The 24,436-nt window shown below is 39.6% G+C and overlaps 1 protein-coding gene across 2 annotated transcripts; it reads right to left on the bottom strand.

Moving 5' to 3' along the window:
* Positions 1-1,440: 1,440 nt before the first annotated feature.
* pstpip1 (proline-serine-threonine phosphatase interacting protein 1) lies at positions 1,441-23,889 on the bottom strand. Of its 2 annotated transcripts, XM_062963021.1 has the most exons (16): positions 22,692-23,889; positions 22,326-22,596; positions 17,786-17,886; positions 17,321-17,395; positions 12,805-12,839; positions 10,701-10,807; positions 9,726-9,788; positions 8,533-8,631; positions 8,400-8,445; positions 8,094-8,173; positions 5,300-5,398; positions 5,013-5,109; positions 4,584-4,692; positions 4,402-4,472; positions 3,776-3,876; positions 1,441-2,599 (listed from the first exon to the last, which is right to left on the bottom strand). In XM_062963021.1, exons 2-16 carry the CDS (start codon positions 22,356-22,358, stop codon positions 2,468-2,470), a joined length of 1,248 nt encoding a protein of 415 aa, XP_062819091.1. In that variant the 5' UTR covers positions 22,359-22,596; positions 22,692-23,889; the 3' UTR covers positions 1,441-2,467. The 2 variants fall into 2 exon arrangements, with proteins under 2 accessions (XP_062819091.1, XP_062819092.1); XM_062963022.1 differs by having other exon boundaries at positions 22,326-23,889.
* Positions 23,890-24,436: the final 547 nt, after the last annotated feature.

Below are 24,436 nucleotides of genomic sequence, written 5' to 3'. Positions count from 1 at the left end.
GCCCGTGCCTGATTTAATCTATCCATTTGAATAGTTATATTAAGGGAACAGCATCTTTAATCTAACCATTTGAATCTGCCATTTATTCCTTACTGTGAGAAGAAGACGGCTCCAAATATTCTTAGATCAAAAATGGCACTTATCTTACTTCTGGACGTGGCGACAGCCTTGTATTTCTTCTCCCCACCAGCTCCATTTCACATTAGACCTGTAAATAGCCTTTTAATGAAGCCGCAAAGAGATTTGGGGCACCTGCCACTTCCCATTCCATAGCAACATTGTTTTTCTCACATCTCCAGCCCATGGCGGGATCCTGCTTGGAGGCCTCTTAACGGGAAGGGTTAAAGGCCACTACTTTCCCATCAGCTCTTGCACCGTCCCTTGTCCGCTCGCTCCCCGCAGCCAAGTCTGAGCCCAGCCGGCCGATGCCTGTGACCCTGGGAAGGATCGCCCCAAACGCCACCCTTTTGTCATGCAATCTTCCCACCATCCATCACATCCAATTACAAGGTCCCCGAATCATGGCTTTCCAGTGGCAAAAGGAACCCTCTTTTGTTTTGGCTGAAGGAGGGATTAAGCCGTACCAGTCCCGTTGTGCGCTTTCTTTTTTGGAAAAAAAATATCTGAGCCCGTTGGTTAATGGACCCCAAAATCCTACAAAGGAAGGAAGGCTTTTATCGGCCCCTTTCCTGGTCCATTGAAGGACCCAAGCGGCAGATGGCAAACTCGCCCAAGAAAGTAGTAAGAATAAGACTTGCTTCTGACAAGGTTTTCTAAAACTTGCGACAGCTTCTCAGAAAAGTATCAAGGAATTGACTTAATTAGGATTGAGTCCGTAACATCTGTACAGCTTGTTGCCATGGGCAGAGGTTTATGAAACACAATGTGTAGGAATTTATTATTATTATTAGTATTATTATTATTATTTATTAGCGACATTTATATCCTGCCCTTTTCACCCCGAAGGGGACTCGAGGCGGCTTACAAGTTATATATACATACAATATTTTATTAGTATAGCACAATATAAGCACTATATAAGCATTATATATTATTATATTGTACTATATATTATTGTATTGTATTATACGACTATGTTGCAATATTATTAGTAATATTGTATGTAATATATAATTATAATAGTGTATTATTATTATTACATTGTCTTACATCATATTATTATCAATACTATATGTATCTACAATATATTATAATATTAGTATAGTATATTAGTGTATTAGTATATCTATAAATCAATGAGAGAGTGGTAAATGCGACCAACTTTTTTTACTATCACAATCACATCCCTCTGCATTTTGGAGAAGCCCCAAAACAATTTTTTCTGTTGTTAAAATGTTCCTATGACTTTGCTACAGAAGATCAGAGACACAAAAGGCATTGGCTAGTGTAAGCCAAGCTGATAAAAAGGAGAACCACAAATGGCACAATGTTGTTTTATTGGGATTATGTTTAATCTGTTACATGTGTGTTCAGATGATCTGCCGATGCTCAAAACCACAGTTCGATTGGGTGTTTACAAGTTTTAGTTGAATCTTCATTTGTGAAATAAGAGGAATTTAAGATTTCTTCTGCTTGTCTACATTAAGAGAGTAGGTGTCCATTGCCAAACTAAGAGGCTATGGAGTTAATATGGTCCCTGTTGGGGTTCACCATAGAAGTTCAATGGTCTGGGAATGAAACGAGAAATGCCGGCGTTGTATAATTATTACTATGATGTATTACGTTTATTATCAGATTGGTCGATATAGCTCTTTGCTACTTCGGAAGAGATTGTACGGATATTTCTCAGGACTCTCGCTTGCCTCTTGCTATTTCTGCTCAAATTCCCAGCTGCTGGAAACAGTAGCTCTAAACCTCTGCTATTCTGTTTTGTTCCTAGCAGCTGAGAATCTGAAGAGACAGATGTCATCAGTGTCAGAGATGCGATGGCAGCGCCACATAACAGTAACCTCTTTGAAAAAATAAATAGATCAGAATTTAAAGGTGCAAAACACCATAATCCTGACTCCTCTTGATGGCAAACCTGATTAAATTCTGACAAAGGGAGGAGAGAGAGAGAAATCACAAGATTTTGTTGATAGAGTCAATTGGAGCTTGAAGAAGACATATTTCTGAACTAAGATTGAGTCAAATTAGGTGGCTTCTACATCTGTCCAAGCCAAACCAAACTTTTCCAACCAGTACAATCCTGAGTCCAGTAGTGGGATACATTTGCATAGGTATGTGAAATTTGGATTATTATTTTAATAAAGGACTTCTGGCCCAAGGATACTGTAGATCCATGCTGTAAATGTAGCCTAAAGAGGACCTATATTTGTTGGGCATGGATCAGTAAAACCATGGGTAATACTGTGTATACATAGAATGAAAAGACATAAAATGCTTGTAGTTGGGGAGAGAGCGTAAAACATTTGGCAGGGCAAGCCACCAAAGAGCATTCCTCTCCTCAAAGTTTTTCTAGATAGGATCCAGGCACAAAACCATGCTCGTCATCCAGTTCTGCAGTCCACCAGCCGTCTTCTCCCACTTCGATGACCGTGACGATGTCCCCGGCTTGAATGTCTAGTTCATCCTCATTCTGGGGGCGGGAAAGAGAAAGCAATGTAGTGGAACACAATATTGGCCAAAGACGAATATGTCTGACATCGCCCTCTGAGTATAGTTGAGCAGTTGTGAACTTGACTTCGAACAATTAATCTGCAAGTTGTTTAGATAGGTCATAAGAAAGTTATTGGTCAATTATTCCAAGGTATTAAGAAAACTATGATTTCCTTTCTTGACTCCTTCAACCCTATGGATGATAGATTTCCATGTCACCCTATTCCTCAAGCTCTATTCAGGTCTTGCAAACTTAGGACTATACCTTCCTTCATTGATGATATCCACATGCAATGCAATATTCCTCTTTTCCTCCTGTCTTCTATTTCAGCAAGAATTATTGCCTTTTCTAGTAAAGCGAGTCTTCTCGTGATATGGCCAAAATACAACAGCCTCAGTTGAGTAGCCCTAGCTTCTAGGACAAATTCAGACCTTGTTTGCTCTGAGCCCATTTATTTGTCTTTTTAGCAACCCACAGTATCCTCAGAACTCAAATAAATTTGTTTGTTTTCTTCCACTGTAGCTCTGGCCATAATTGATAGACTCCAGATAGTCATAGTCGTTGCATGAAAGTTAAAAGTAATTTATACTCATCTCAACAATAAGATCACATTAATTTTAGAACATCAATACGCCTGTTCTGTGTTGACCTAGAGTGCTGCTTTGCTTCCAGATTATACAGGGGTTATCCAGAAAGTAGATTACGTTTTGGAATTAAAAATGAACAAAGTATAGGAGAAAACATTTACCATATGTAGTTGAAAGCCACACCCAAATACCACTTCTCAACATAGTCGCCATTCAAATCTAGGCACTTCTCACAGCGATGAATGAGCTTGGCAACTCCTTCCCCACAAAACTCTGCTGCTTGCGTCCTCAACGCAGCGTTTTGGCGACGATGCACAGCTGGGGAAAGAGGTGACCGGCTGGTTGAGGATGCAAGCGGCAGAGTTTTGTAGGGAAGGAGTTGCCAAGCTCATTCATCACTATAATAAGTGCTTGGATTTGAATGGCGACTATGTTGAGAAGTGGTATTTGGATGTGGCTTTCAACTGCATATGGTAAATGTTTTCTCCTATACTTTGTTCATTGTTAATTCCAAAACGTAATCTACTTTCTGGATAACCCTCATATCATGTAAGGCTTGAATGCTCACCTGGGCTGTGTAGTCATAGAGCACTTTGTAGTCCTGAGGCAAGGCATTTTCTTCTGAGTGGGTCACATTGATGGCAGCGTAAACACCATCTGGTTTCTCAGCTAGGGAAACAGAAGGGTTAACTCTTTTTTAAAAAAGAGGCAAAGGATGTGACATAAGTGTCAGAAGCAAGAGGATATGTTCCTTCCACACTTGCAGGATCTTTACAGCTGCTGGGAATGGACTGTGGCTGTCTCAAATTACAGTCTTGCCGCTGTCGCTATAACCGCCTGTCCAAACTTTGAACTTTATTCTGGATTCATATCATGAACAAAATACTTTCTGAAGCTACATTTCTCAGCTCCAGCTGTTTATTGGGGTGGCATCAAGGATACAATCTTCTATGTTTGGAAAGTATTGCTATTTTCTAAAACGAGTCTTCAAGTCATATCCAACCCATCACAGGGTTTTCTGGGCAAGATCTGTTCAGAAGAGGTTTTCCCCAATCTTTCTCTGAGGCCGAGAGAGTGTGACCTGCCTAAGTTCACCCAGTGGGGTTCCTATGTTAATGGGGAAGATGTCTATCAATAGATGAATGTAGTTACTTGGATTGAAAGAAATGCTCATTTCTTTTGAAGGAGACATACCGATGGCGGGTGCCGAAGGGATAGAGCTGTCGGCGACGTTTCGGTTGCTTCCGTGAAGCAATCCGGAGAATCTGCGGAACCACAAGAAACCAGGAAAGAGCTGTGTGTTAGACACCCCCCTAAACATCCAAAATTATAATGTTCTCCTTTTATTGTGGCCCTCGATTTCACCAGCCTTTTACCTCTTCATCATCCCGCATGCCTGGATGGGGCTGTGGCAGCTTTTCGTGGGAATCGCTCTGTCGTTGGCAGACGTCGCTCTCTCGTAATAATTTTCGTAACCAATCGCCGCTAAATTAGGAACATGAAAGGAATGTGAAAATAATCTGATGCACAACCGCTGCGCTCGCCATACAAAATCTAAAATGCTTACGAATCCTGGCGTGGTTTTGTAACACCCAATTCTAGATGTAGAATAACATCTAAAAATAATGCAATGACTTTTTCACAGTTTTCTGCAATTGGAGCTGATCAAATCCAGGACATTTGAAAAGCAGGACAAATACAGGATTAATTGGGACTCATTAAATCACAGGAAAGTTGTGGATATGCTTTTCAATGTGGAGATGAATATGATCAACACAAGAAAAAAGGCCTTTGTGTTCGATTACCTGGAGGCTCTGTTCCCGTCATCTTGCTCTGAACGAAGCAATCCATATCCGAGTCTATATTGCACTTCTCCAGGCTCAGTCGGACCTCTTCATATAACTACAAAAAGGAAAAGAAAGATGCAAATATTGGGTATTCTTGATGCGAGTCAGCTTAGATCTTCGGTTTCCAAGAATAGGATTGTAAGGCTTTTTAAAATGTTTCGTCATCAAAAGTATTTAATGCATAAAATCCTTTAAAAAGCCAAAACCACAACATAGAGGGACAATTGCAGAAAGCATTGTTTTACCTCATCGTCCTTGACGCACTGCGTGGACAACTGGTTGCAATGGACCCACAAGGAGTTCCTCAGGATGGTGATCCGGTCACATTCTTGGAGTTGAAAAGCCTGCGGTTATGAAAGATAAAGAAAGTAATAGCTATGTCTATGGTCAAGGGATATTTTCCTGAAAACACATCCTGCAAAAGATCAGATATGTGCTGGAAGAGACAGAACCAAGCTCTGTGGTTCAGGGATGCTGTTAACATAGCAGAGCAATGTCTATTAAGGGCTGTATATGGCCATGTTCCAACAGCATTCCCTCCTGACGTTTCGCCTACATCTGTGGCTGGCATCTTCAGAAGTTCTTTGCGTAATGAGGTGAAGTGGGGTGTATATATATCTATGGAATAATGTCCAGGGTGGGAGAAAGGATCCTTGTCTGTTTGAAGCGAGTGTGAATGTTGCAATTAGCAAGCATTGAGTAGCCATGAAGCTGCAAAGTCAATCAGTGAGGGTATCTGCATAGAGGTAGCCTTGTCTCTGTTGCCTGAAGATACACAGATGCAGGCAAAACGTTAGGAGAGAATGCTGCTGAAACAGCCATACTGTCCAAAAAACAGCGAGGAGTCTTTCTCCCACCCTGGACATTATTCCACAGGTATGTGTGCACTCCGCTTGCCTCATTCCCACAGACCTCTGAACGAACCTCTGAAGATGTCAGCCACAGATGCAGGCGAAATGTTAGGAGAGAATGCTGCTGAAACATAGCCATACTGTCCAAAAAACAGCGAGGAGTCTTTCTCCCACCCTGGACATTATTCCACAGATATGTGTGCACTCCGCTTGCCTCATTCCCACAGACCTCTGAACGAACCTCTGAAGATGTCAGCCACAGATGCAGGCAAAATGTTAGGAGAGAATGCTGCTGAAACATGGCCATACAGTCTAAAAAAACAGCAAGGGTTCTTTCTCCTACCCTGGACATTATTCCACAGATATGTGTGCACTCCACTTGCCTCATTCCCACAGACCTCTGAACAAACCTCTGAAGATGCCAGCCACAGATGCAGGCGAAACGTTAGGAGAGAATGCTGCTGGAACGTGGCCATGCAGCCACCCAGTGATCCTGGCCATGAAAGCCTTTCACAATATAATACTTATTAACTTATCCAATGTGAAGACTTAAGTATGGCTCTGGGTCTAGTGATGCCTTATTTCTACCCATTGACCAGTATCTACTAGCTCATGGACCATAACTAGTCCACCGTGTTGAGTCACGTTATTGTAGACCACTACTTATAAATGGCACATTGTGGATTATATGTGGATTTTTTGCGCCCACCACTTGCTGGACTATGACTTTCATCAGCAGTCAACAGTGAGGGATGATGGGCACTGTAGTCAATGACATCTGGAGCGATATAAGTTGTCCATTGTTGGCGAAGATCAAAGTATTCAACCCTTTGGATGTGGGTTGGAAGTTGTTGGTAGCGTTCCATGTTGGCCAGGGCTGGCGGACGTTGTACTTCAACGTCAACAAGAGATTCCCATCCATCGTAAGCATAAAAGCACTGAAGAAAAGCTTATAATCATACTAGCTTTGCCCGGCCACGCGTTGCTGTGGCTTATGGGAATCCTTTGTTGGCCAGGTGGAATAGCAGTGAATAGCCTTGCAACCTCAAAGCCTGGCCGTTTTCTGGAGTAGCTGGAGCTGATTGTTGTATGAACGTAGAGGCATGGATGAGGGGTTGTGCTGCCAAGTTTAGTGTTTCTGGGATGTTAAGTTTTGTTGTTTTGTCCGAGGCCAAAATTACCCTTTTATATATATAGATTGTATATACATATAATATTGATTATCTATATATATATAAAAGAGTGATGGCATCAGGGCAGCGGACAAAACAACAAAACTACAGGCCCCCCAACCTTGAAATTTGACAACACAACCCATCATCCACGGCTCTAGGTTGATACAACAAAAAGGAAAAGAAAAATAAAGTCCTAATTACAGGGAGAGGAATAATAGTTTTTATCCAATTGCTGCCAGTTAGAAGGCTAAGCTCTACCCACTTGGTCTCCTAGCAACCTACTCAGCCCAGGGGACAGGCACAGTTAGGCCTCACTTAGGCCTCTTCCACAGATTATCTGATTTTAACTGGATTATATGGCAGTGTAGACTCAAGGCCCTTCCACACAGCTATATAACCTATTTATAATCTTATATTATCTGCTTTGAACTGGATTATCTTGACTCCACACTGCCATATAATCCACTTCAGTGTGCATACTAAACATAAAGACATTCAATACCACCACTACCTCAACAATTTCTCACCAACACCACCTGACAACGCCACAGCAATGCGTGGCCGGGCACAGCTAGTAATATTATAATGGAATACAATATTATACTACTAATAATACAATATAATAATATTAATTATATCTTATTAATTATTATTAATTATTGAGTCTACACTGCCATCTAACCCAGTTAAAATCTGATAATCTGTATTTTATAGGCAGTGTGGAGGAGGCTTAAGTGAGGCCTAACTCTGCCTGTCCCCTGGGCTGAGTGGGTTGCTAGGAGACCAAGTGAGCAGAGCTTAGCATTCTAACTGGCAGCAATTGGATAAAAACAATTATTCCTCTCCCTCTAATTAGGACTTTATTTTTCTTTTCTTTTTTGTTGTATGAACGTAGAGGCATGGATGAGGGGTTGTGCTGCCAGGTTTAGTGTTTCTGGGATGTGTAGTTTTGTTGTTTTGTCCTAGGCCCACATTTCATTACCCTTTTATATATATAGATGACAACTACTGACCTCACACGTGCTGATATGTTCCTGCTCCCAAGTAACTCTCGCCTGATCCAACAGCTCTATGTTCTGCTTGTAGACTCTTTCTGCAGGGATAAATAAGCTTAAATGGAAGGTGTTTACCCTTGGAATATGAATCTCTCATATACTACAAATGCAATGCTTAGGTTCAATTTCAGGATCCCCTACCAAGGATAGTCAGTGGATGCTTGCCTTCCCAAACAAACTACATTTCCCAGAAGTCTGTGCTCTCTCGGTCTCTTTCCCAGCTCATTCAGCTCATCCCGCCCTTAGAAAAAGTCTCAAGAGTACCTGCTTCATTGGCGGCTTCTTTGCATTGCTTCGCTTTGGCCTGGCTCTGAAATACAGAACACATTCACCACGTTAAAGCGAAGAGGATCCCCGTGAAAGTGCAAAATGGCAAATAACAGAAATATTTTAATACTTTTTCTGTTTGCTTCTGGTTTCCGGCGGCACTGATCCTTTCAAAGGCTCCTTCGGCTTCGTCCGCGTCTTTGCATTTCTGTTCGTAACTCTTCTTGGACTGTAGAAATGCAAGAAATGAGGCCAAGAAAAGAAAGGGGAAAAGGCAAGGGTTGCATTACAAGCAATAGAGGAGAAGCAAAGATGTATTTTTACATGCATTTTTCCAGAAATTCAAGGAGCATTTTAGATTGATTCAATAGTTTGTTTATTTATTTATCTATATATATATAAAAGAGTGATGGCATCACGGCGACCCACAAAACTACAGGCCCCCCAACCTCTAAATTTGACAACATAACCCATCATCCACGGCTCTAGGTTGATACAACAAAAAGAAAAGAAAAATAAAGTCCTAATTAGAGAGAGAGGAATAATTGCTTTTATCCAATTGCTGCCAGTTAGAAGGCTAAGCTCCTCCAACTTGGTCCCCTAGCAACCCAATAAAAAAATAATAATAAACACAAAAAAATGATTTAAAACACTAAAAAATTAATACAATAAAATACTATAATAACAGAAAATAACTAAAAATAATACAAGAAAATAATAAAATATAAAAAATAAAAAGATAAAATAAAATTAATTTAAAAATTTACAAATAACGTCAAATAAAAATTACACAACAATTTTTAACCAATACCACCACCACTTTGCCACAGCAACGCGTGGCCGGGCACAGCTAGTAGTGTATATATTCTTACCTTCTCACCCCGAAGGGGACTCAGGGTGGATCTCCGAAAATACATATGCGACAAATGTTCAATGCCATTTATATACTGACAAGACATACAATTGTACATAGATAGAGGTATATATAGGCTTTTCCCATCTTCAGCATCTTGGGAGGCCCCGCTTTTAAGCAGTAGCTATTTATCTACTCACATTTTGCTTTCAAACAGCAAGGTAGGCGGAAACTGGGCTAAAGGCCAGGAGCTCACCCCGACCTAGGGTTCGAACTGTCAACCTTTTGATTGACAAAATTTACTGCAGCTGGTGGTTCCTCATGTTCCTCATGTAATTTTCAACCTTGGAACTTTTGACGGAATTATCCAAATTAAATACCTCCATAAACTAGATTAGACCTATAGCTGTACTAAGCGATTAGAGGCAATAATAAAACTATTATTAGTGTTACTCCGAGTCCTTACATACCTCCATGGTCTTCTTATACATCGAAAGCTTGTTCTTGTGCGCCCGTTCCATTGTGCCCTCATACTGTAGAAACACAGGATTGACATCCTATTATTATTATTATTATTATTATTATTATTATTATTATTATTATTATTTCTTACATGCCTATCCTCAAAGCAGGCTACAATATAGTTCAAAGATATGAGCATTAAACCACATCTATTATATAGACTTAAGGTTCAAATATATTAAAATCATGCATATTGATTTAAAAATTATAGTTAGGTCACAATAAACACATTAAACCACATTTATTATATAGACGTAAGGTTCAAATATATTAAAATCATGCATATTGATTTAAAAATTATAGTTAGGTCACAATAAACACATTAAACCACATTTATTATATAGACGTAAGGTTCAAATATATTAAAATCATGCATATTGATTTAAAAATTATAGTTAGGTCACAATATCAGGGTTGTTTAGCTGTTGGCTTAGGTCAAGCAAAGGTCCATGCCTTTCGTAACATGGATTTCAACATATTTGTTACCTGTCCGTTTTTGCTATGTGTGTATGTATGTGTGTGTGTGTATATGTATGTATGTGTGTATGTGTATATATATCTTTGATTAAATGTACACAGATCTAACATGGGAAGTGGTCCTTGTTATTGTTAGTCCTTTTGCAAGTTGACCAAGACTTAACCCCTTTTATATCATTCCAGCCTGGTGTCCTTGGCAAAACTTTAACTTCCCTAATTTATTGATCATTTATCATTCCCCCCTCGAGGCATGGAAATGGGCATGTCAATTTCCCCAAATGCCTTGCTCTCAAGACATTAGATTACAGCCAAGCCCTCGCCCTGGACATATTTCACAAAGGCTGCATCTACACTGTAGAATTAACACAGTTTGACGGCCGTGACTCAATGCTATGGGATCCTGGGAGTTGCATTTTTGCAAAGTCTTGCATTCAGCCTGCGCTTACCTTTTTCCTTTGCTCCTTCTGCCTTTCCCTGAATTCCTCCAGAGCCTTCAGTTCCTCCCTTAGCGTTACGGCCAGCTGGATGTGCAGATTCCCAACACTTTCGATTTCTGGAAAAGATCCCAAAGCAGTTCCTGGTTACTAAGAAAATCTTTCCATGCAAGTTAAATGTTTCTACATTTAATGAGTCTTTTATATATACTCATATTTTAATGTGTTCGTAGTGTTTTAATCTGCATTATTTCATAGCTATAGTTTAGCCATGTGATCCAATACAACAACCAGCATAGTGATCTTGTTTGCTGCATACTAATCTTGCGTATCTAATAATAATAATAATAATAATAATAATAATAATAATAATAATAATAATAATAATTATTATTATTATTATTATTATTATTATATAGTAAATCTTCAAATTATTATTATTATTATTTGCTGATACAGTACACAGTCCTAAACACTTGGGAAGTGTCCGACGTGTGATCCAATACAACAGCCAGCAGAGTGTCTGCTGTGGACTCATCTTGTTGTATTTCAAATAATAATATAGTAAATTGTCAAATGCATTCAATGTTCAGTTCTACCCAACAAAATTAATAATAATAATATAGTAAATAGTCACATGAACTCATTGTCCAGTTCTACCCAACAACAACAACAACAACAACAATAATAATAATATAGTAAATAGTCAAATGCACTCAATGTCCAGTTCTACCCAACAAAATTAATAGTAATAATAATAATAATATAGTAAATTGTCAAATGCACTCAATGTCCAGTTCCACCCAACAAAATTAATAATAATAATAATATAGTAAATAGTCAAATGCACTCAATGTCCAGTTCTACCCAACAAAATTATTATTATTATTATTATTATTATTATTATTATTATTATTAATAATAATAATAATAATATAGTAAATTGTCAAATGCATTCAATGTTCAGTTCTACCCAACAAAATTAATAATAATAATAATAATATAGTAAATTGTCAAATGCATTCAATGTCCAGTTCTACCCAACAAAATTAATAATAATAATAATAATAATAATATAGTAAATTGTCAAATGCATTCAATGTCCAGTTCCACCCAACAAAATTAATAATAATAATAATAATAATAATAATAATAATAATATAGTAAATTGTCAAATGCATTCAATGTTCAGTTCTACCCAACAAAATTAATAATAATAATAATAATAATAATAATAATATAGTAAATTGTCAAATGCACTCAATGTCCAGTTCTACCCAACAAAATTATTATTATTATTAATAATAATAATAATAATAATAATATAGTAAATTGTCAAATGCATTCAATGTTCAGTTCTACCCAACAAAATTAATAATAATAATAATAATATAGTAAATTGTCAAATGCATTCAATGTCCAGTTCTACCCAACAAAATTAATAATAATAATAATAATAATATAGTAAATTGTCAAATGCATTCAATGTCCAGTTCCACCCAACAAAATTAATAATAATAATAATAATAATATAGTAAATTGTCAAATGCACTCATTGTCCAGTTCTACCCAACAAAATTAATAATAATAATAATAATATAGTAAATTGTCAAATGCACTCAATGTCCAGTTCTACCCAACAAAATTATTATTAATAATAATAATAATAATAATAATATAGTAAATTGTCAAATGCATTCAATGTCCAGTTCCACCCAACAAAATTAATAATAATAATATAGTAAATTGTCAAATGCACTCATTGTCCAGTTCTACCCAACAAAATTAATAATAATAATAATAATAATAATAATAATATAGTAAATTGTCAAATGCACTCAATGTCCAGTTCTACCCAACAAATTTAATAATAATAATAATAGTCAAATGCACTCATTGTCCAGTTCTACCCAGCTAAAATAATTAGTAATAATAATAATAGTAATAATAATAATGTGAAGGTGACTGCTGCTTCAGCTTCTGCTTCTTCTGCTTCTTCTTATTATTATTATTAGAGTTACTCTGGTAATAATAATTATAATAATACTGGCTCATATGAATTACTTTTCAGTTTGCAAAAGAGGCCACAGCCGAGCTTAGTTTCTAATAGACTCACGTTGTTTTAGGATTTCAAACGATGCCTTCAGAGTACTATGGAAAAAAAGAAAATGGTATTTTTGGTTAAAATTATTGATAGTTCCATCTCATGGCTTCGCTCCTCCAGAATGACGACAGCAACACAGTTATTTTGACCACATTAGAAGTTTGAATTTCCTCATTACAACAACCACAGCCTCGGCATCAATTGTGGATCAACCCACGGAGGAAATATTTGAATTTTTCTTTCTTCCTTTGGACAGTTGACAGACACCTCCACGAGGTATGAAATGAATCACACCATAAAGCAATCAGACTCTGTGCTGTGTCTATGAAAAAGTTAATGTTTTGGAGACTACAGTTTCAAGATTAGCTGGTAATTGTTTTCCAAACTAGTTTTCCTAATTTGTGCTAGTCACTAACCCAGAATACTGGTACAACTCGGTCCAGATAATATTGCAGAATAGTGTGATTATGTCTATTTAACGCCTTCTTTTGGTCTCGGTTTCAATTTTCAATCTTTTTGGAAGGCATTCACATTTAGACCTTTGCGTCTACGCCAAGAACAAAACATCTTTCTGGTTTGCTGTGAGTTTTTTGGGATGTATGGCCATGTTCCAGTAGCATTCTCATCCTGACATTTCGCCATACAGCCCGGAAAACTCACAGCAACCCAGTGATAGCCTTCAACAACATATAAAGCAACTTTCTCTATCCTTCTTTCTTGTCCTATTTCCCTTTCCTTCTCTTTTTTTATATAGAGTTTAAATAATTTGTTTTCTCGATTGTCTTCTGTTGTAGTTTTTCTTGCTGGTAAATATGGGCTTCATATCACAAATTATTTAGCAAAACGCAAGATACAAAGGCGAGGCAAATGACATGTTATGACAAACAGATGCCTTTGGCCACTAGGAGGAGCTCCTGTGTAACAACAATGCAACACATAGAACATAATTTGATCGTAAAATAACGTTTTAATACATATTTCAAGGGGAAAATAGTTTAAGTATCGATGACTTTAGTTGCTAATGTGACTTTAAAAGTGCTTTCAGTTTTTATTTTCTTTGTACAGGAAGGTTGATGCCGAAGTAGATGCTGCCGACAGGAAACCACAAGGTACGCTTTCCTCACACTTTAGCAAAGCGGAGAGGAAAAAAAGCACATACTATGTTGGATTTGATAGCAGAAGCATATATCCGGTCTATTTGATATATGTATATATGTGTGTGTGTGTGTGTGTAGTTCCCGGTGGCGCAGCATGTTAAAGCACTGAGCTGCTGAACTTGCAGACCGAAAGGTCGCAGGTTCGAATCCAGGGAGTGGAGTGAGCGCCCACTGTTAGCTCCAGCTTCTGCCAACCTAGCAGTTCGAAAACATGCCAATGTGAGTAGATCAATAGGTACCGCTCCATGCAGTCATGCCGGCCACATGACCTAGGAGATGTCTATGGACAACACTGGCTCTTCGGCTTAGAAATTGAGATGAGCTCCAACACCAAGAGTTGGACATGACTGGACTTAACATCAGGGAAAACCTTTACCTTTACCTATATATGTGTGTGTGTGCATACTATAGACTCCCAATTAACCAGAACTCAAGCAACCAGCAAAAAAAAAAAAAATCAGATAGCACAACTGCAGTACAATAAGTCTGACTTCATTTGCTTTCCATTGCTGTATTTCAATATGAATATCAAGTCCATACTGAGTTTATGGTATAGTATGGGGGATGCTATACTATAGCAACTCTCAAGCAACCAGAAACTCTATTTATCATCACAATCCCCCATGATTTGCTTCGAACCCATAAACACTTTGCATATATGAAAACCCAAGATAAAGGCATATCGCACCAGCCTGTGCCTTGTGTAAGGCTGCACTGTGTTGCCTAATGTTATGAATGATTAATCCGGGCTTTGCAGGAATCAATCTTGCACCAAATAGGAAATGCATGTCCTAGTTGGGCTCCTAGTTCTCCTTCCTTTTGTACATTTGCAAGTTATGATTCTATATTTAAAGCACAGGAAGTGTATCGAAAGCATAGTTCTTCCTGCTCCTATGAGTCAGAATTTCTCTCGCTTGCCGGTTCTTTGCATTTTGATTACATTTCCTAAAGATTGTTCTTTTCTTTTCTTTTTTGCAAAGTTTCGAAATAACATTTTGTGCTCCTTCTGTAGGTTTAGACCTTGGGTGCATCTACACCAGGTATGGAAAAACTTGCTTCTGGAACATGGCCAGACACATAGAAAACTCACACCAACCCCGTATCCCCAGATATTGGCATATACATGTTCTCTTGAATCCAATATGTGGGACACAGAGGAGAAACGGATTCAAATTGCAGGAGAAAAGATTCCACCTAAGCATAAGGAAGACCTTTGCTTGGACTGGATGGCCTTTGGGGTCCCTTCCAACTGAATGAGTCAATGGCCTACCCAGAGTAACTCCTTTCTTCCTTCCTTACTTGATTGTATACAATAAGGATGCAACAGTTAGTATGCATTCAGTGATTCCCAAAGTGGGCAATACCGCCCCCTGGTGGGCGCTGCAGAGATCCAGGGGGGCGGTGATGGCACCTATTAGGACACGGGGCGGGGCCAGGGGAGGGGCGGGGCCTCTTCCCAAGTGCCGGAGACAGGGCTGAGCCCCTGAGGTGCCTGTTCGGACACGGGGTGGAGCTAGAGGAGTGGGCGTGGCTTCTTCCCAAGAGCCCGAGACAGGACTGAGAATCTATACCTTTCCTGAGGCGCTTGTTGGGACACAGAGGGCGGAGCTAGGGAAGGGGGCGGGGCCTCCTTCCAAGAGCCCGAGACAGGGCTGAGCCTCTATATTTCTCATGAGAGGCCTTTTAGGATGAAAGGGTGGGGCCTATTCCCAAGAGCCTGAGACAGGGCTGAGCCTCTATATTTCTCATGAGAGGCCTTTTAGGATGAAAGGGCGGGGCTTATTCCCAAGAGCCTGAGACAGGGCTGAGCTTCTATATTTCTCCTGAGAGGCCTTTTAGGATGAAAGGGCGGGGCCTATTCCCAAGAGCCTGAGACAGGGCTGAGCTTCTATATTTCTCCTGAGAGGCCTTTTAGGATGAAAGGGCGGGGCCTATTCCCAAGAGCCTGAGACAGGGCTGAGCTTCTATATTTCTCCTGAGAGGCCTTTTAGGATGAAAGGGCGGGGCCTATTCCCAAGAGCCTGAGACAGGGCTGAGCTTCTATATTTCTCCTGAGAGGCCTTTTAGGATGAAAGGGCGGGGCCTATTCCCAAGAGCCTGAGACAGGGCTGAGCTTCTATATTTCTCATGAGAGGCCTTTTAGGATGAAAGGGCGGGGCTTATTCCCAAGAGCCTGAGACAGGGCTGAGCTTCTATATTTCTCCTGAGAGGCCTTTTAGGATGAAAGGGCGGGGCCTATTCCCAAGAGCCTGAGACAGGGCTGAGCTTCTATATTTCTCCTGAGAGGCCTTTTAGGATGAAAGGGCGGGGCCTATTCCCAAGAGCCTGAGACAGGGCTGAGCTTCTATATTTCTCATGAGAGGCCTTTTAGGATGAAAGGGCGGGGCCTATTCCCAAGAGCCTGAGACAGGGCTGAGCTTCTATATTTCTCCTGAGAGGCCTTTTAGGATGAAAGGGCGGGGCCTATTCCCAAGAGCCTGAGACAGGGCTGAGCTTCTATATTTCTCCTGAGAGGCCTTTTAGGATGAAAGGGCGGGGCTTATTCCCAAGAGCCTGAGACAGGGCTGAGCTTCTATATTTCTCCTGAGAGGCCTTTTAGGATGAAAGGGCGGGGCCTATTCCCAAGAGCCTGAGACAGGGCTGAGCTTCTATATTTCTCCTGAGAGGCCTTTTAGGATGAAAGGGCGGGGCCTATTCCCAAGAGCCTGAGACAGGGCTGAGCTTCTATATTTCTCTCCTGAGGCGCTTGTTGGGACACAGAGGGCGGAGCTAGGGAAGAGGGCGGGGTCTCCTTCTAAGAGCCCGAGACAGGGCTGAGCCTCTATATTTCTCCTGAGAGGCCTTTTAGGATGAAAGGGTGGGGCTTATTCCCAAGAGCCTGAGACAGGGCTGAGCTTCTATATTTCTCTCCTGAGGCGCTTGTTGGGACACAGAGGGCGGAGCTAGGGAAGGGGGCGGGGCCTCCTTCCAAGAGCCCGAGACAGGGCTGAGCCTCTATATTTCTCCTGAGATGCCTTTTAGAACATGGGAGCGGGGTATAGAGGTTCACCCCCATCAGGCACTTGGGAAGAGGCCCCGCCCCCTGCTCTAGCCCCGCCCCCTGTGTCCAGGACAGGGATAGATGCTCAGCCCTGTCTCAGAGCTCGTAACTCCACCCATCCCAGTCCTGGCCGCCCATTTGTGGCCCCGCCCACCTCCCTCTCCCAGCCCTGCATCTTGGACTGGGGAGAGGCTCAGCCCCGCCCTCTTGAGCAGGAGCCACGCCCACCCCTCTTAGCCACGCCCCCCTTTCCAGGGGGCGCTGAGTCATATTTTTTCTGGAAAGGGGGCGGCAGGCCAAATAAGTTTGGGAACCACTGGTTTACACCCACTTGATTTCCGTCTGGCCTCCCGCTTTCCGGGCGATTTGCACCAGCTCCTTCCCGTAACGTTCCTCGGCCTGTGCCCTGCGGGAAGGGAAAACAAAATTTTCGGGATCAGAATGATTCCAAAAGACCTAGAGATCCATATAGAGGATCCCTATGCTCAACCTCATTACAAGTTAACTGTTCCTATTCATCTTAAACCCCTTCCACACAGCTTTATAAAATCCATAGGATTATATGGCAGTGTGGACTCAGGCAATACATACACTCCACTTGCCTCGTTCCCACAGACCTCAGAACAAACCTCTGAGGATGCTTGCCACAGATGCAGGCGAAACGTCGGGAGAGAATGGATCCACTTCACCCAAGCTCATAAGGGACGACTCTCACTTGGGAATCCCTCGTATTATTATTATTATTATTATTAATAACAATAATAATAATAATAATTAGGATCTCCTTTTTCCATACCTTTGTTTGATCAAGTCCTCCACATCTTTGCACATCTTCCGCCCGTCCAGCAACCGCTGCAGGAGCGCATCGTATCCGGCGTGAACGGTGAACTCTTTGCACTAGTCGAAAGACAAAACAGCTAGTTAGTCAACGGATTAATTCGGCATCTTGCTTCCAAAAACAGCACGAAACAGAGGGGGGAAACTGTCCTTGGGCTTTGTAAATCTTATTATTACTATTATTATTATTATTATTAGGAGCCCCTGTTGGCGCAGTGGGTTAATCCACTGAGCTGCTGAACTTGCTAACCAAAAGGTTGGCGGTTCGAATCCAGGGAGTGGAGTAAGCCCCAGCTTCTGCCAACCTAGCAGTTCGAAAACATGCAATTGTGAGTAGAGCAATAGGTACTGCTCTGGCGGGAAGGTAATGATGCTCCATGCAGTCATGACCTTGGAGGTGCCTACGGACAACGCCGGCTCTTCAGGTTAGAAATGGAGATGAGAACCACGAATGGATTTAATATCAGGGAGAAAACTTTACCTATTATTATTATTATTATTGACCTTGAAAAACAGTAGCTCTCATGATTCCATAGCTTGATATTATTATTATTATTATTATTATTATTATTATTATTATTATTATTATTAACCTTGAAAAACAACAGCTCTCATGATTTCATAGCTTGATATTATTATTATTATTGATCTTGAAAAACAACTCTCAAGATTCCATAGCTGCTTATTATTATTATTATTATTATTATTATTATTGATCTTGAAAAACAACAGCTCTCATGATTCCATAGCTTGATATTATTATTATTATTATTAATATTATTATAGACCTTGAAAAACAACAACTCTCATGATTCCTTAGCTTGATATTATTATTATTATTATTATTATTGACCTTGAAAAACAACAGCTCTCATAATTCCATAGCTTGATATTATTAGTATTAGTATTAGTATTAGTATTAGTATTAGTATTATTATAGACCTTGAAAAATAAAAACTATCATGATTCCATAGATATTATTATTATTATTATTATTATTAGTATTATTATAGACCTTGAAAAATAAAAACTATCATGATTCCATAGATTGATATTTATTATTATTATTAGTATTAGTATTATTATAGACCTTGAAAAATAAAAACTATCATGATTCCATAGATTGATATTTATTATTATTATTATTATTATTATTATTATTATTATTATTATTATTATTATGGACCTTGAAAAACAACAGCTCTCATGATTTCATAGCTTGATATTATTATTATTATTATTATTATTATTATTATTATTATTATTATTATTATTACTATGGACCGTGAAAAACAACAGCTCTCGTGATTCCATAGATTGATATTATTATTATTATTATTAGTAGTAGTAGTAGTAGTAGTAGTATAGACCTTGAAAAATAAAACTATCATGATTCCATAGATTGATATTATTATTATTATTATTATTATTATTATTATTATTATTATGGACCTTGAAAAACAACAGCTCTCATGATTCCATAGCTTGATATTATTATTATTATTATTATTATTATTGACCTTGAAAAACAACAGTTCTCATGATGCCATAGCTGCTTATTATTATTATTATTATTATTATTATTATTATTATTATTGATCTTGAAAAACAACAGCTCTCATGATTCCATAGGTTGATATTATTATTATTATTATTATTATTATTATTATTATTATTATTATAGACAGCAGCTCTCATGATTCCATAGGTTGATATTATTATTATTATTATTATTATTATTATTATCATTATTATAGACAGCAGCTCACATGATTCCATAGATGATGATGATGATTATTATTATTATTAACCTTGAAAAACAACAGCTCTCAATATTCCATAGCTTGATATTCATTATTATTATTATTATTATTATTATTATTATTATTATTATTATTATTATTATGACCACCAGTCGAAATTGGGGAGAAATTCCGTCAAAATTTTTACAAAATTACAAGTTGCAAGACAAACCACTGCTTTTCTTCCTGGGAGGCCTTTGGTTGCAAAAAGAGAAGTTCTCAATCAACCACAGAAGGAACAGAGGAAATATATAACAAGCCAAAAGCTGTCAAACTGCAACTCCCAGGACAAACTGCAACTCCTAAATTACAATTACAAAAACCTACTATTGCCATGGCCATCCCGAGAACGGAGAGGGACCCGAGGGAGACGGATCCGGCTTGAAGTTGCTGCAAAAAATGTGAATTTCTGCCTCTGGACACATCATTTCCACCGTTACGCTCCCACTGATTCATCCGTTTCGCACCAGATTTAGACAAGTGTCAGATTTTCCCAGGGAAATATCACAGTGTTTTGGAATAGGAATTGGCGTTGCTCTGAATCAGGCATTTGATGCTATTAAGGTGCATCTACGGGAGGCATAGGCAAACTTGGGGTGTCCGGGGGTTTTGGACTCCAACTCCCACCATTCCTAACAGCCTCAGGCCCCTTCCTTTTGCCCCCCAGCCGCTTAAGCACAACAGACAAAAAACCAGTACAAGAAAACCGCACTACAAACTAGAGCTGACAGCTGGCACCCGACTGGCCGAAAATACATCACACAATCCTAGACACTTGGGAAGTGTTCGAATTGTGATTTTGTGACATGAAATCCAGCATATCTATCTTGTTTGCTGTGTCATAAAATAATAATAATAATAATAATAATAATAATAATAATAATAATAAAAAATGCTTGGGAAGTGTTCGACTTGTGATTCTGTGATACGAAATCCAGCATATATATCTCGTTTGCTGTGTCATACTCTGTCTTTGTGTTAATAATAATAATAATAATAATAATAATTTTTATATATACCACTTTAATCTATTTGATAGGGAGGCAAAGCAGCTCACAACATTATAAAGTCCAGTTCTACCCAGCCAAAATAATAATAATAATAATAATAATAATAATAATAATAATAATAATAATAATAATAATGAATCCAGACTGACAAAGTTCTGGAACACAACACACCAGACATCACAGTTGTGGAAAAGAAAAAGGTTTGGATCATTGATGTCGCCATCCCAGGTGACAGTCGCATTGACTAAAAACAACAGGAAAAACTCAGCCGTTATCAGGACCTCAAGATTTAACTGCAAAGACTCTGGCAGAAACCAGTGCAGGTGGTCCCGGTGGTGATGGGCACATTGGGTGCTGTGCCAAAAGATCTCAGCCAGCATTTGGAAACAATAGACATTGACAAAATTACGATCTGCCAACTGCAAAAGGCCACCCTGCTGGGATCTGCACACATCATCCGAAAATACATCACACAGTCCTAGACGCTTGGGAAGTGTTCGACTTGTGATTTTGTGAAACGAAATCCAGCATATCTATCTTGTTTGCTGTGCCATACAACGTTGTTGTGTTGATAATAATAATAATAATAATAATAATAATAATAATAATAATAATGCTTGGGAAGTGTTTGACTTGTGATTCTGTGATACGAAATCCAGCATATATATCTCATTTGCTGTGTCATACTATGTTTATGTGTCAATAATAATAATAATAATATAGTAAATAGTTGAATGCACTCAATGTCCAGTTTTACCCAGCTGTAATGATGATGATGATGATGATAATAATAGCCAAAAATACATCACACAGTCCTAAACGCTTGGGAAGTGTTCGACTTGTGATTTTGTGATACGAAATCCAGCATATCTTTCTTGTTTGCTGTGTCATACAATATAATAATAATAATAACTGAAAATACATCACACCGTCCTAACACTAGGGAAGGGTTTGACTTGTGATACGAAATCCAGCATATCTATCTTGTTTGCTGTGTCATACAATATAATAATAATAATAACTGAAAATACATCACACCGTCCTAACACTAGGGAAGGGTTTGACTTGTGATTTTGTGATACGAAATCCAGCATATCTTTCTTGTTTGCTGTGTCATACAATATAATAATAATAATAATAACTGAAAATACATCACACCGTCCTAACACTAGGGAAGGGTTTGACTTGTGATTTTGTGATACGAAATCCAGCATATCTATCTTGTTTGCTGTGTCATACAATATAATAATAATAATAATAATAATAATAATAATAATAATAATAATAATAATAACAACTGAAAATACATCACACCGTCCTAACACTAGGGAAGGGTTTGACTTGTGATTTTGTGATACGAAATCCAGCATATCTATCTTGTTTGCTGTGTCATACAATATAATAATAATAATAATAATAATAATAATAATAATAATAATAACTGAAAATACATCACACCGTCCTAACACTAGGGAAGGGTTTGACTTGTGATTTTGTGATACGAAATCCAGCATATCTATCTTGTTTGCTGTGTCAGACTATGTCGTTGTGATAATAATAATAGCCAATTTATACAGTAATTACTTGAGTGCGCTCAATGTTCAGTGCTAGTCAACCAAAATAATTGTGGCGGCAGGTGCCAGGCTCTTATTAGAAATAATAAAAGTGCAAAGGAACGGGCGCTTACCCAAAAGACGTCCTTAAACTGCAGGTGTGACATGATGAGGAAGGCCGCCCAAAACGGTGCCAAAGGCGTCCGAATAAAAGGCGCTTTGTTCGAAGCCGAAAAGGAAACCTTCTTCTTCTTCTTCTTCTTGACAACTTGCAACAAAACGGTTCAGTGGGAGGAAGCTTGTGGCGACTTGTATGTCTCCGACGACACCCCGAAAAACCTCACCCGCGAGGTCTCCTTTTCTTCTTTGGTTCCACTTGTCGCTCCACCCCTCGTCTTTTCATTTCTGGCAAGAAGCGAATATGTATAATAACGCAATGAGGAAGCTGAGAGAGAGAGAAAAAGTATGCAAAGCAGAGGCTTTTGTGTTTTGTGGGTTACCTTTTGGAAAATAGAGAAAAAAGAGACGGACAACGACAAACTGTTGGGACAAAACCAAACTTGGATTTCAGACCTGTACTTTGTTGTTTATATATCTTTTGGTATCATATTTATATTGCTGGGCCCAAATCATGTACACACAGGAAAGCGGAGCTGTGGTCTTGCCGGCTCAGCGATTGTCGCAAGAACGGAAGGGTTTTCCAATCCCGAAGCGGAGGAAACGCATCGCCCGTGGCTTTTTCTTGCAGACATGGAACCGAACATGAATGAAAGGAGAAGGGAGCGCACCGCGCCACCGGAATACTAATGGGATCAAAGGCGCACAACAACAACCAGCACAAGGGAGGCCTTGCTTTTGATGCCTCGGGCCAGGAATGTTAACATTTGGAGCAGGGAGTCCCACAGAGGACCAATGAAGCCGCACTTCAACGTACATTAATGCAGTTTCATCCCACTTTGAACTGCCCTGGCTCAAAACTATGGAATCCTGGGAGCTATCGTTTGGGGCGGCATCAACACTCGTCCTTGTAAAACTACAACTCCCAGGACCCCACAGCATTGAGAGTCAGAGATGCCAAAGCCCTTCATTCTAGTACAGACGGAAGAGGAACAACAGACCTATTTGCAGCTTTCTTTCCTTCCTCCTTTTCCCGTCATACACTTCTTCTTTCTTTCCTTTCTCTTCCCTTCTTTTTATTTCTTCCTTCCTTCCTTCCTTCCTCCTCTCTTTCCTTCCTCCTCTTTCCCTTTCTTCACGCCTTTTTTTCTTCTATCCTTCCTCCCTTTACCTCATATACAGATATCACCTTTCTTTCCCAGTGACCTCACAGAGGGCCACTTCACCCAGCAACAGCTGATCGAGTGATCTCAGAAGGCCACTCTAGGCAATCCAGTGGCCCCACAGAGGGTCACTTTATCTATCAAATGCTGATTCAGTGACCTCACAGAGGGCCACTCTAGCCAATCCAGTCACCTCACAGAGGGCCACTTCACCTAATAACAGTTGATTCAATGGCCTCACTGAGGGCCACTTCACCTATCAACAGCCGATCCAATGGCCTCACAGAAGGCCACTCTAGCCAATCCAGTCACCTCACAGAGGGCCACTTCACCTAATAACAGTTGATTCAATGGCCTCACAGAGGGCCACTTCACCTATCAACAGCCGATCCAATGGCCTCACAGAAGGCCACTCTAGCCAATCCAGTCACCTCACAGAGGGCCACTTCACCTATTAACAGTTGATTCAATGGCCCCATAGAGGGCCACTTCACCTATCAAAAGCTGATCCAATGGTCTCACAAAAGGCCACTCTAGCCAATCCAGTCGCCTCACAGAGCCACTTCACCTTACAGTTGATTCAATGGCCTCACAGAGGGTCACTTCACCTATCAACAGCTGATTCAGTGCCCTCGCAGAGGGCTACTCTAGCCAATCTAGTCGCCACTTCACCTAATAACAGTTGATTCAATGGCCTCACAGAGGGCAACTTCACCTATCAATCCAGTCGCCTCACAGAGGGCCACTTCACCTAACAACTGATCCAGTAAGCTCACAGAGGGCTACTTCACCTAGCAACAGCCAATCCAGTGGCTTCACAGAGGGCCACTTCACCTAGCAACAGCCTTTGTGGTACAAACACACATACATACTTTGACATATCTATACCTATAGACAGATATATTCTGTTCTTGTGGGATTTTTGTTGGGCAGACCTTTCTATCCAGCACTGATGTTCCACAGAC

Source organism: Anolis carolinensis, unplaced genomic scaffold (genome assembly GCF_035594765.1).
Source record: "Anolis carolinensis isolate JA03-04 unplaced genomic scaffold, rAnoCar3.1.pri scaffold_11, whole genome shotgun sequence".
In the NCBI taxonomy this organism is placed as follows: domain Eukaryota; kingdom Metazoa; phylum Chordata; class Lepidosauria; order Squamata; family Dactyloidae; genus Anolis; species Anolis carolinensis.
The sequence above is the reverse complement of the archived record's forward strand: the minus strand, read 5'-3'. Positions and strand labels throughout refer to the sequence as shown.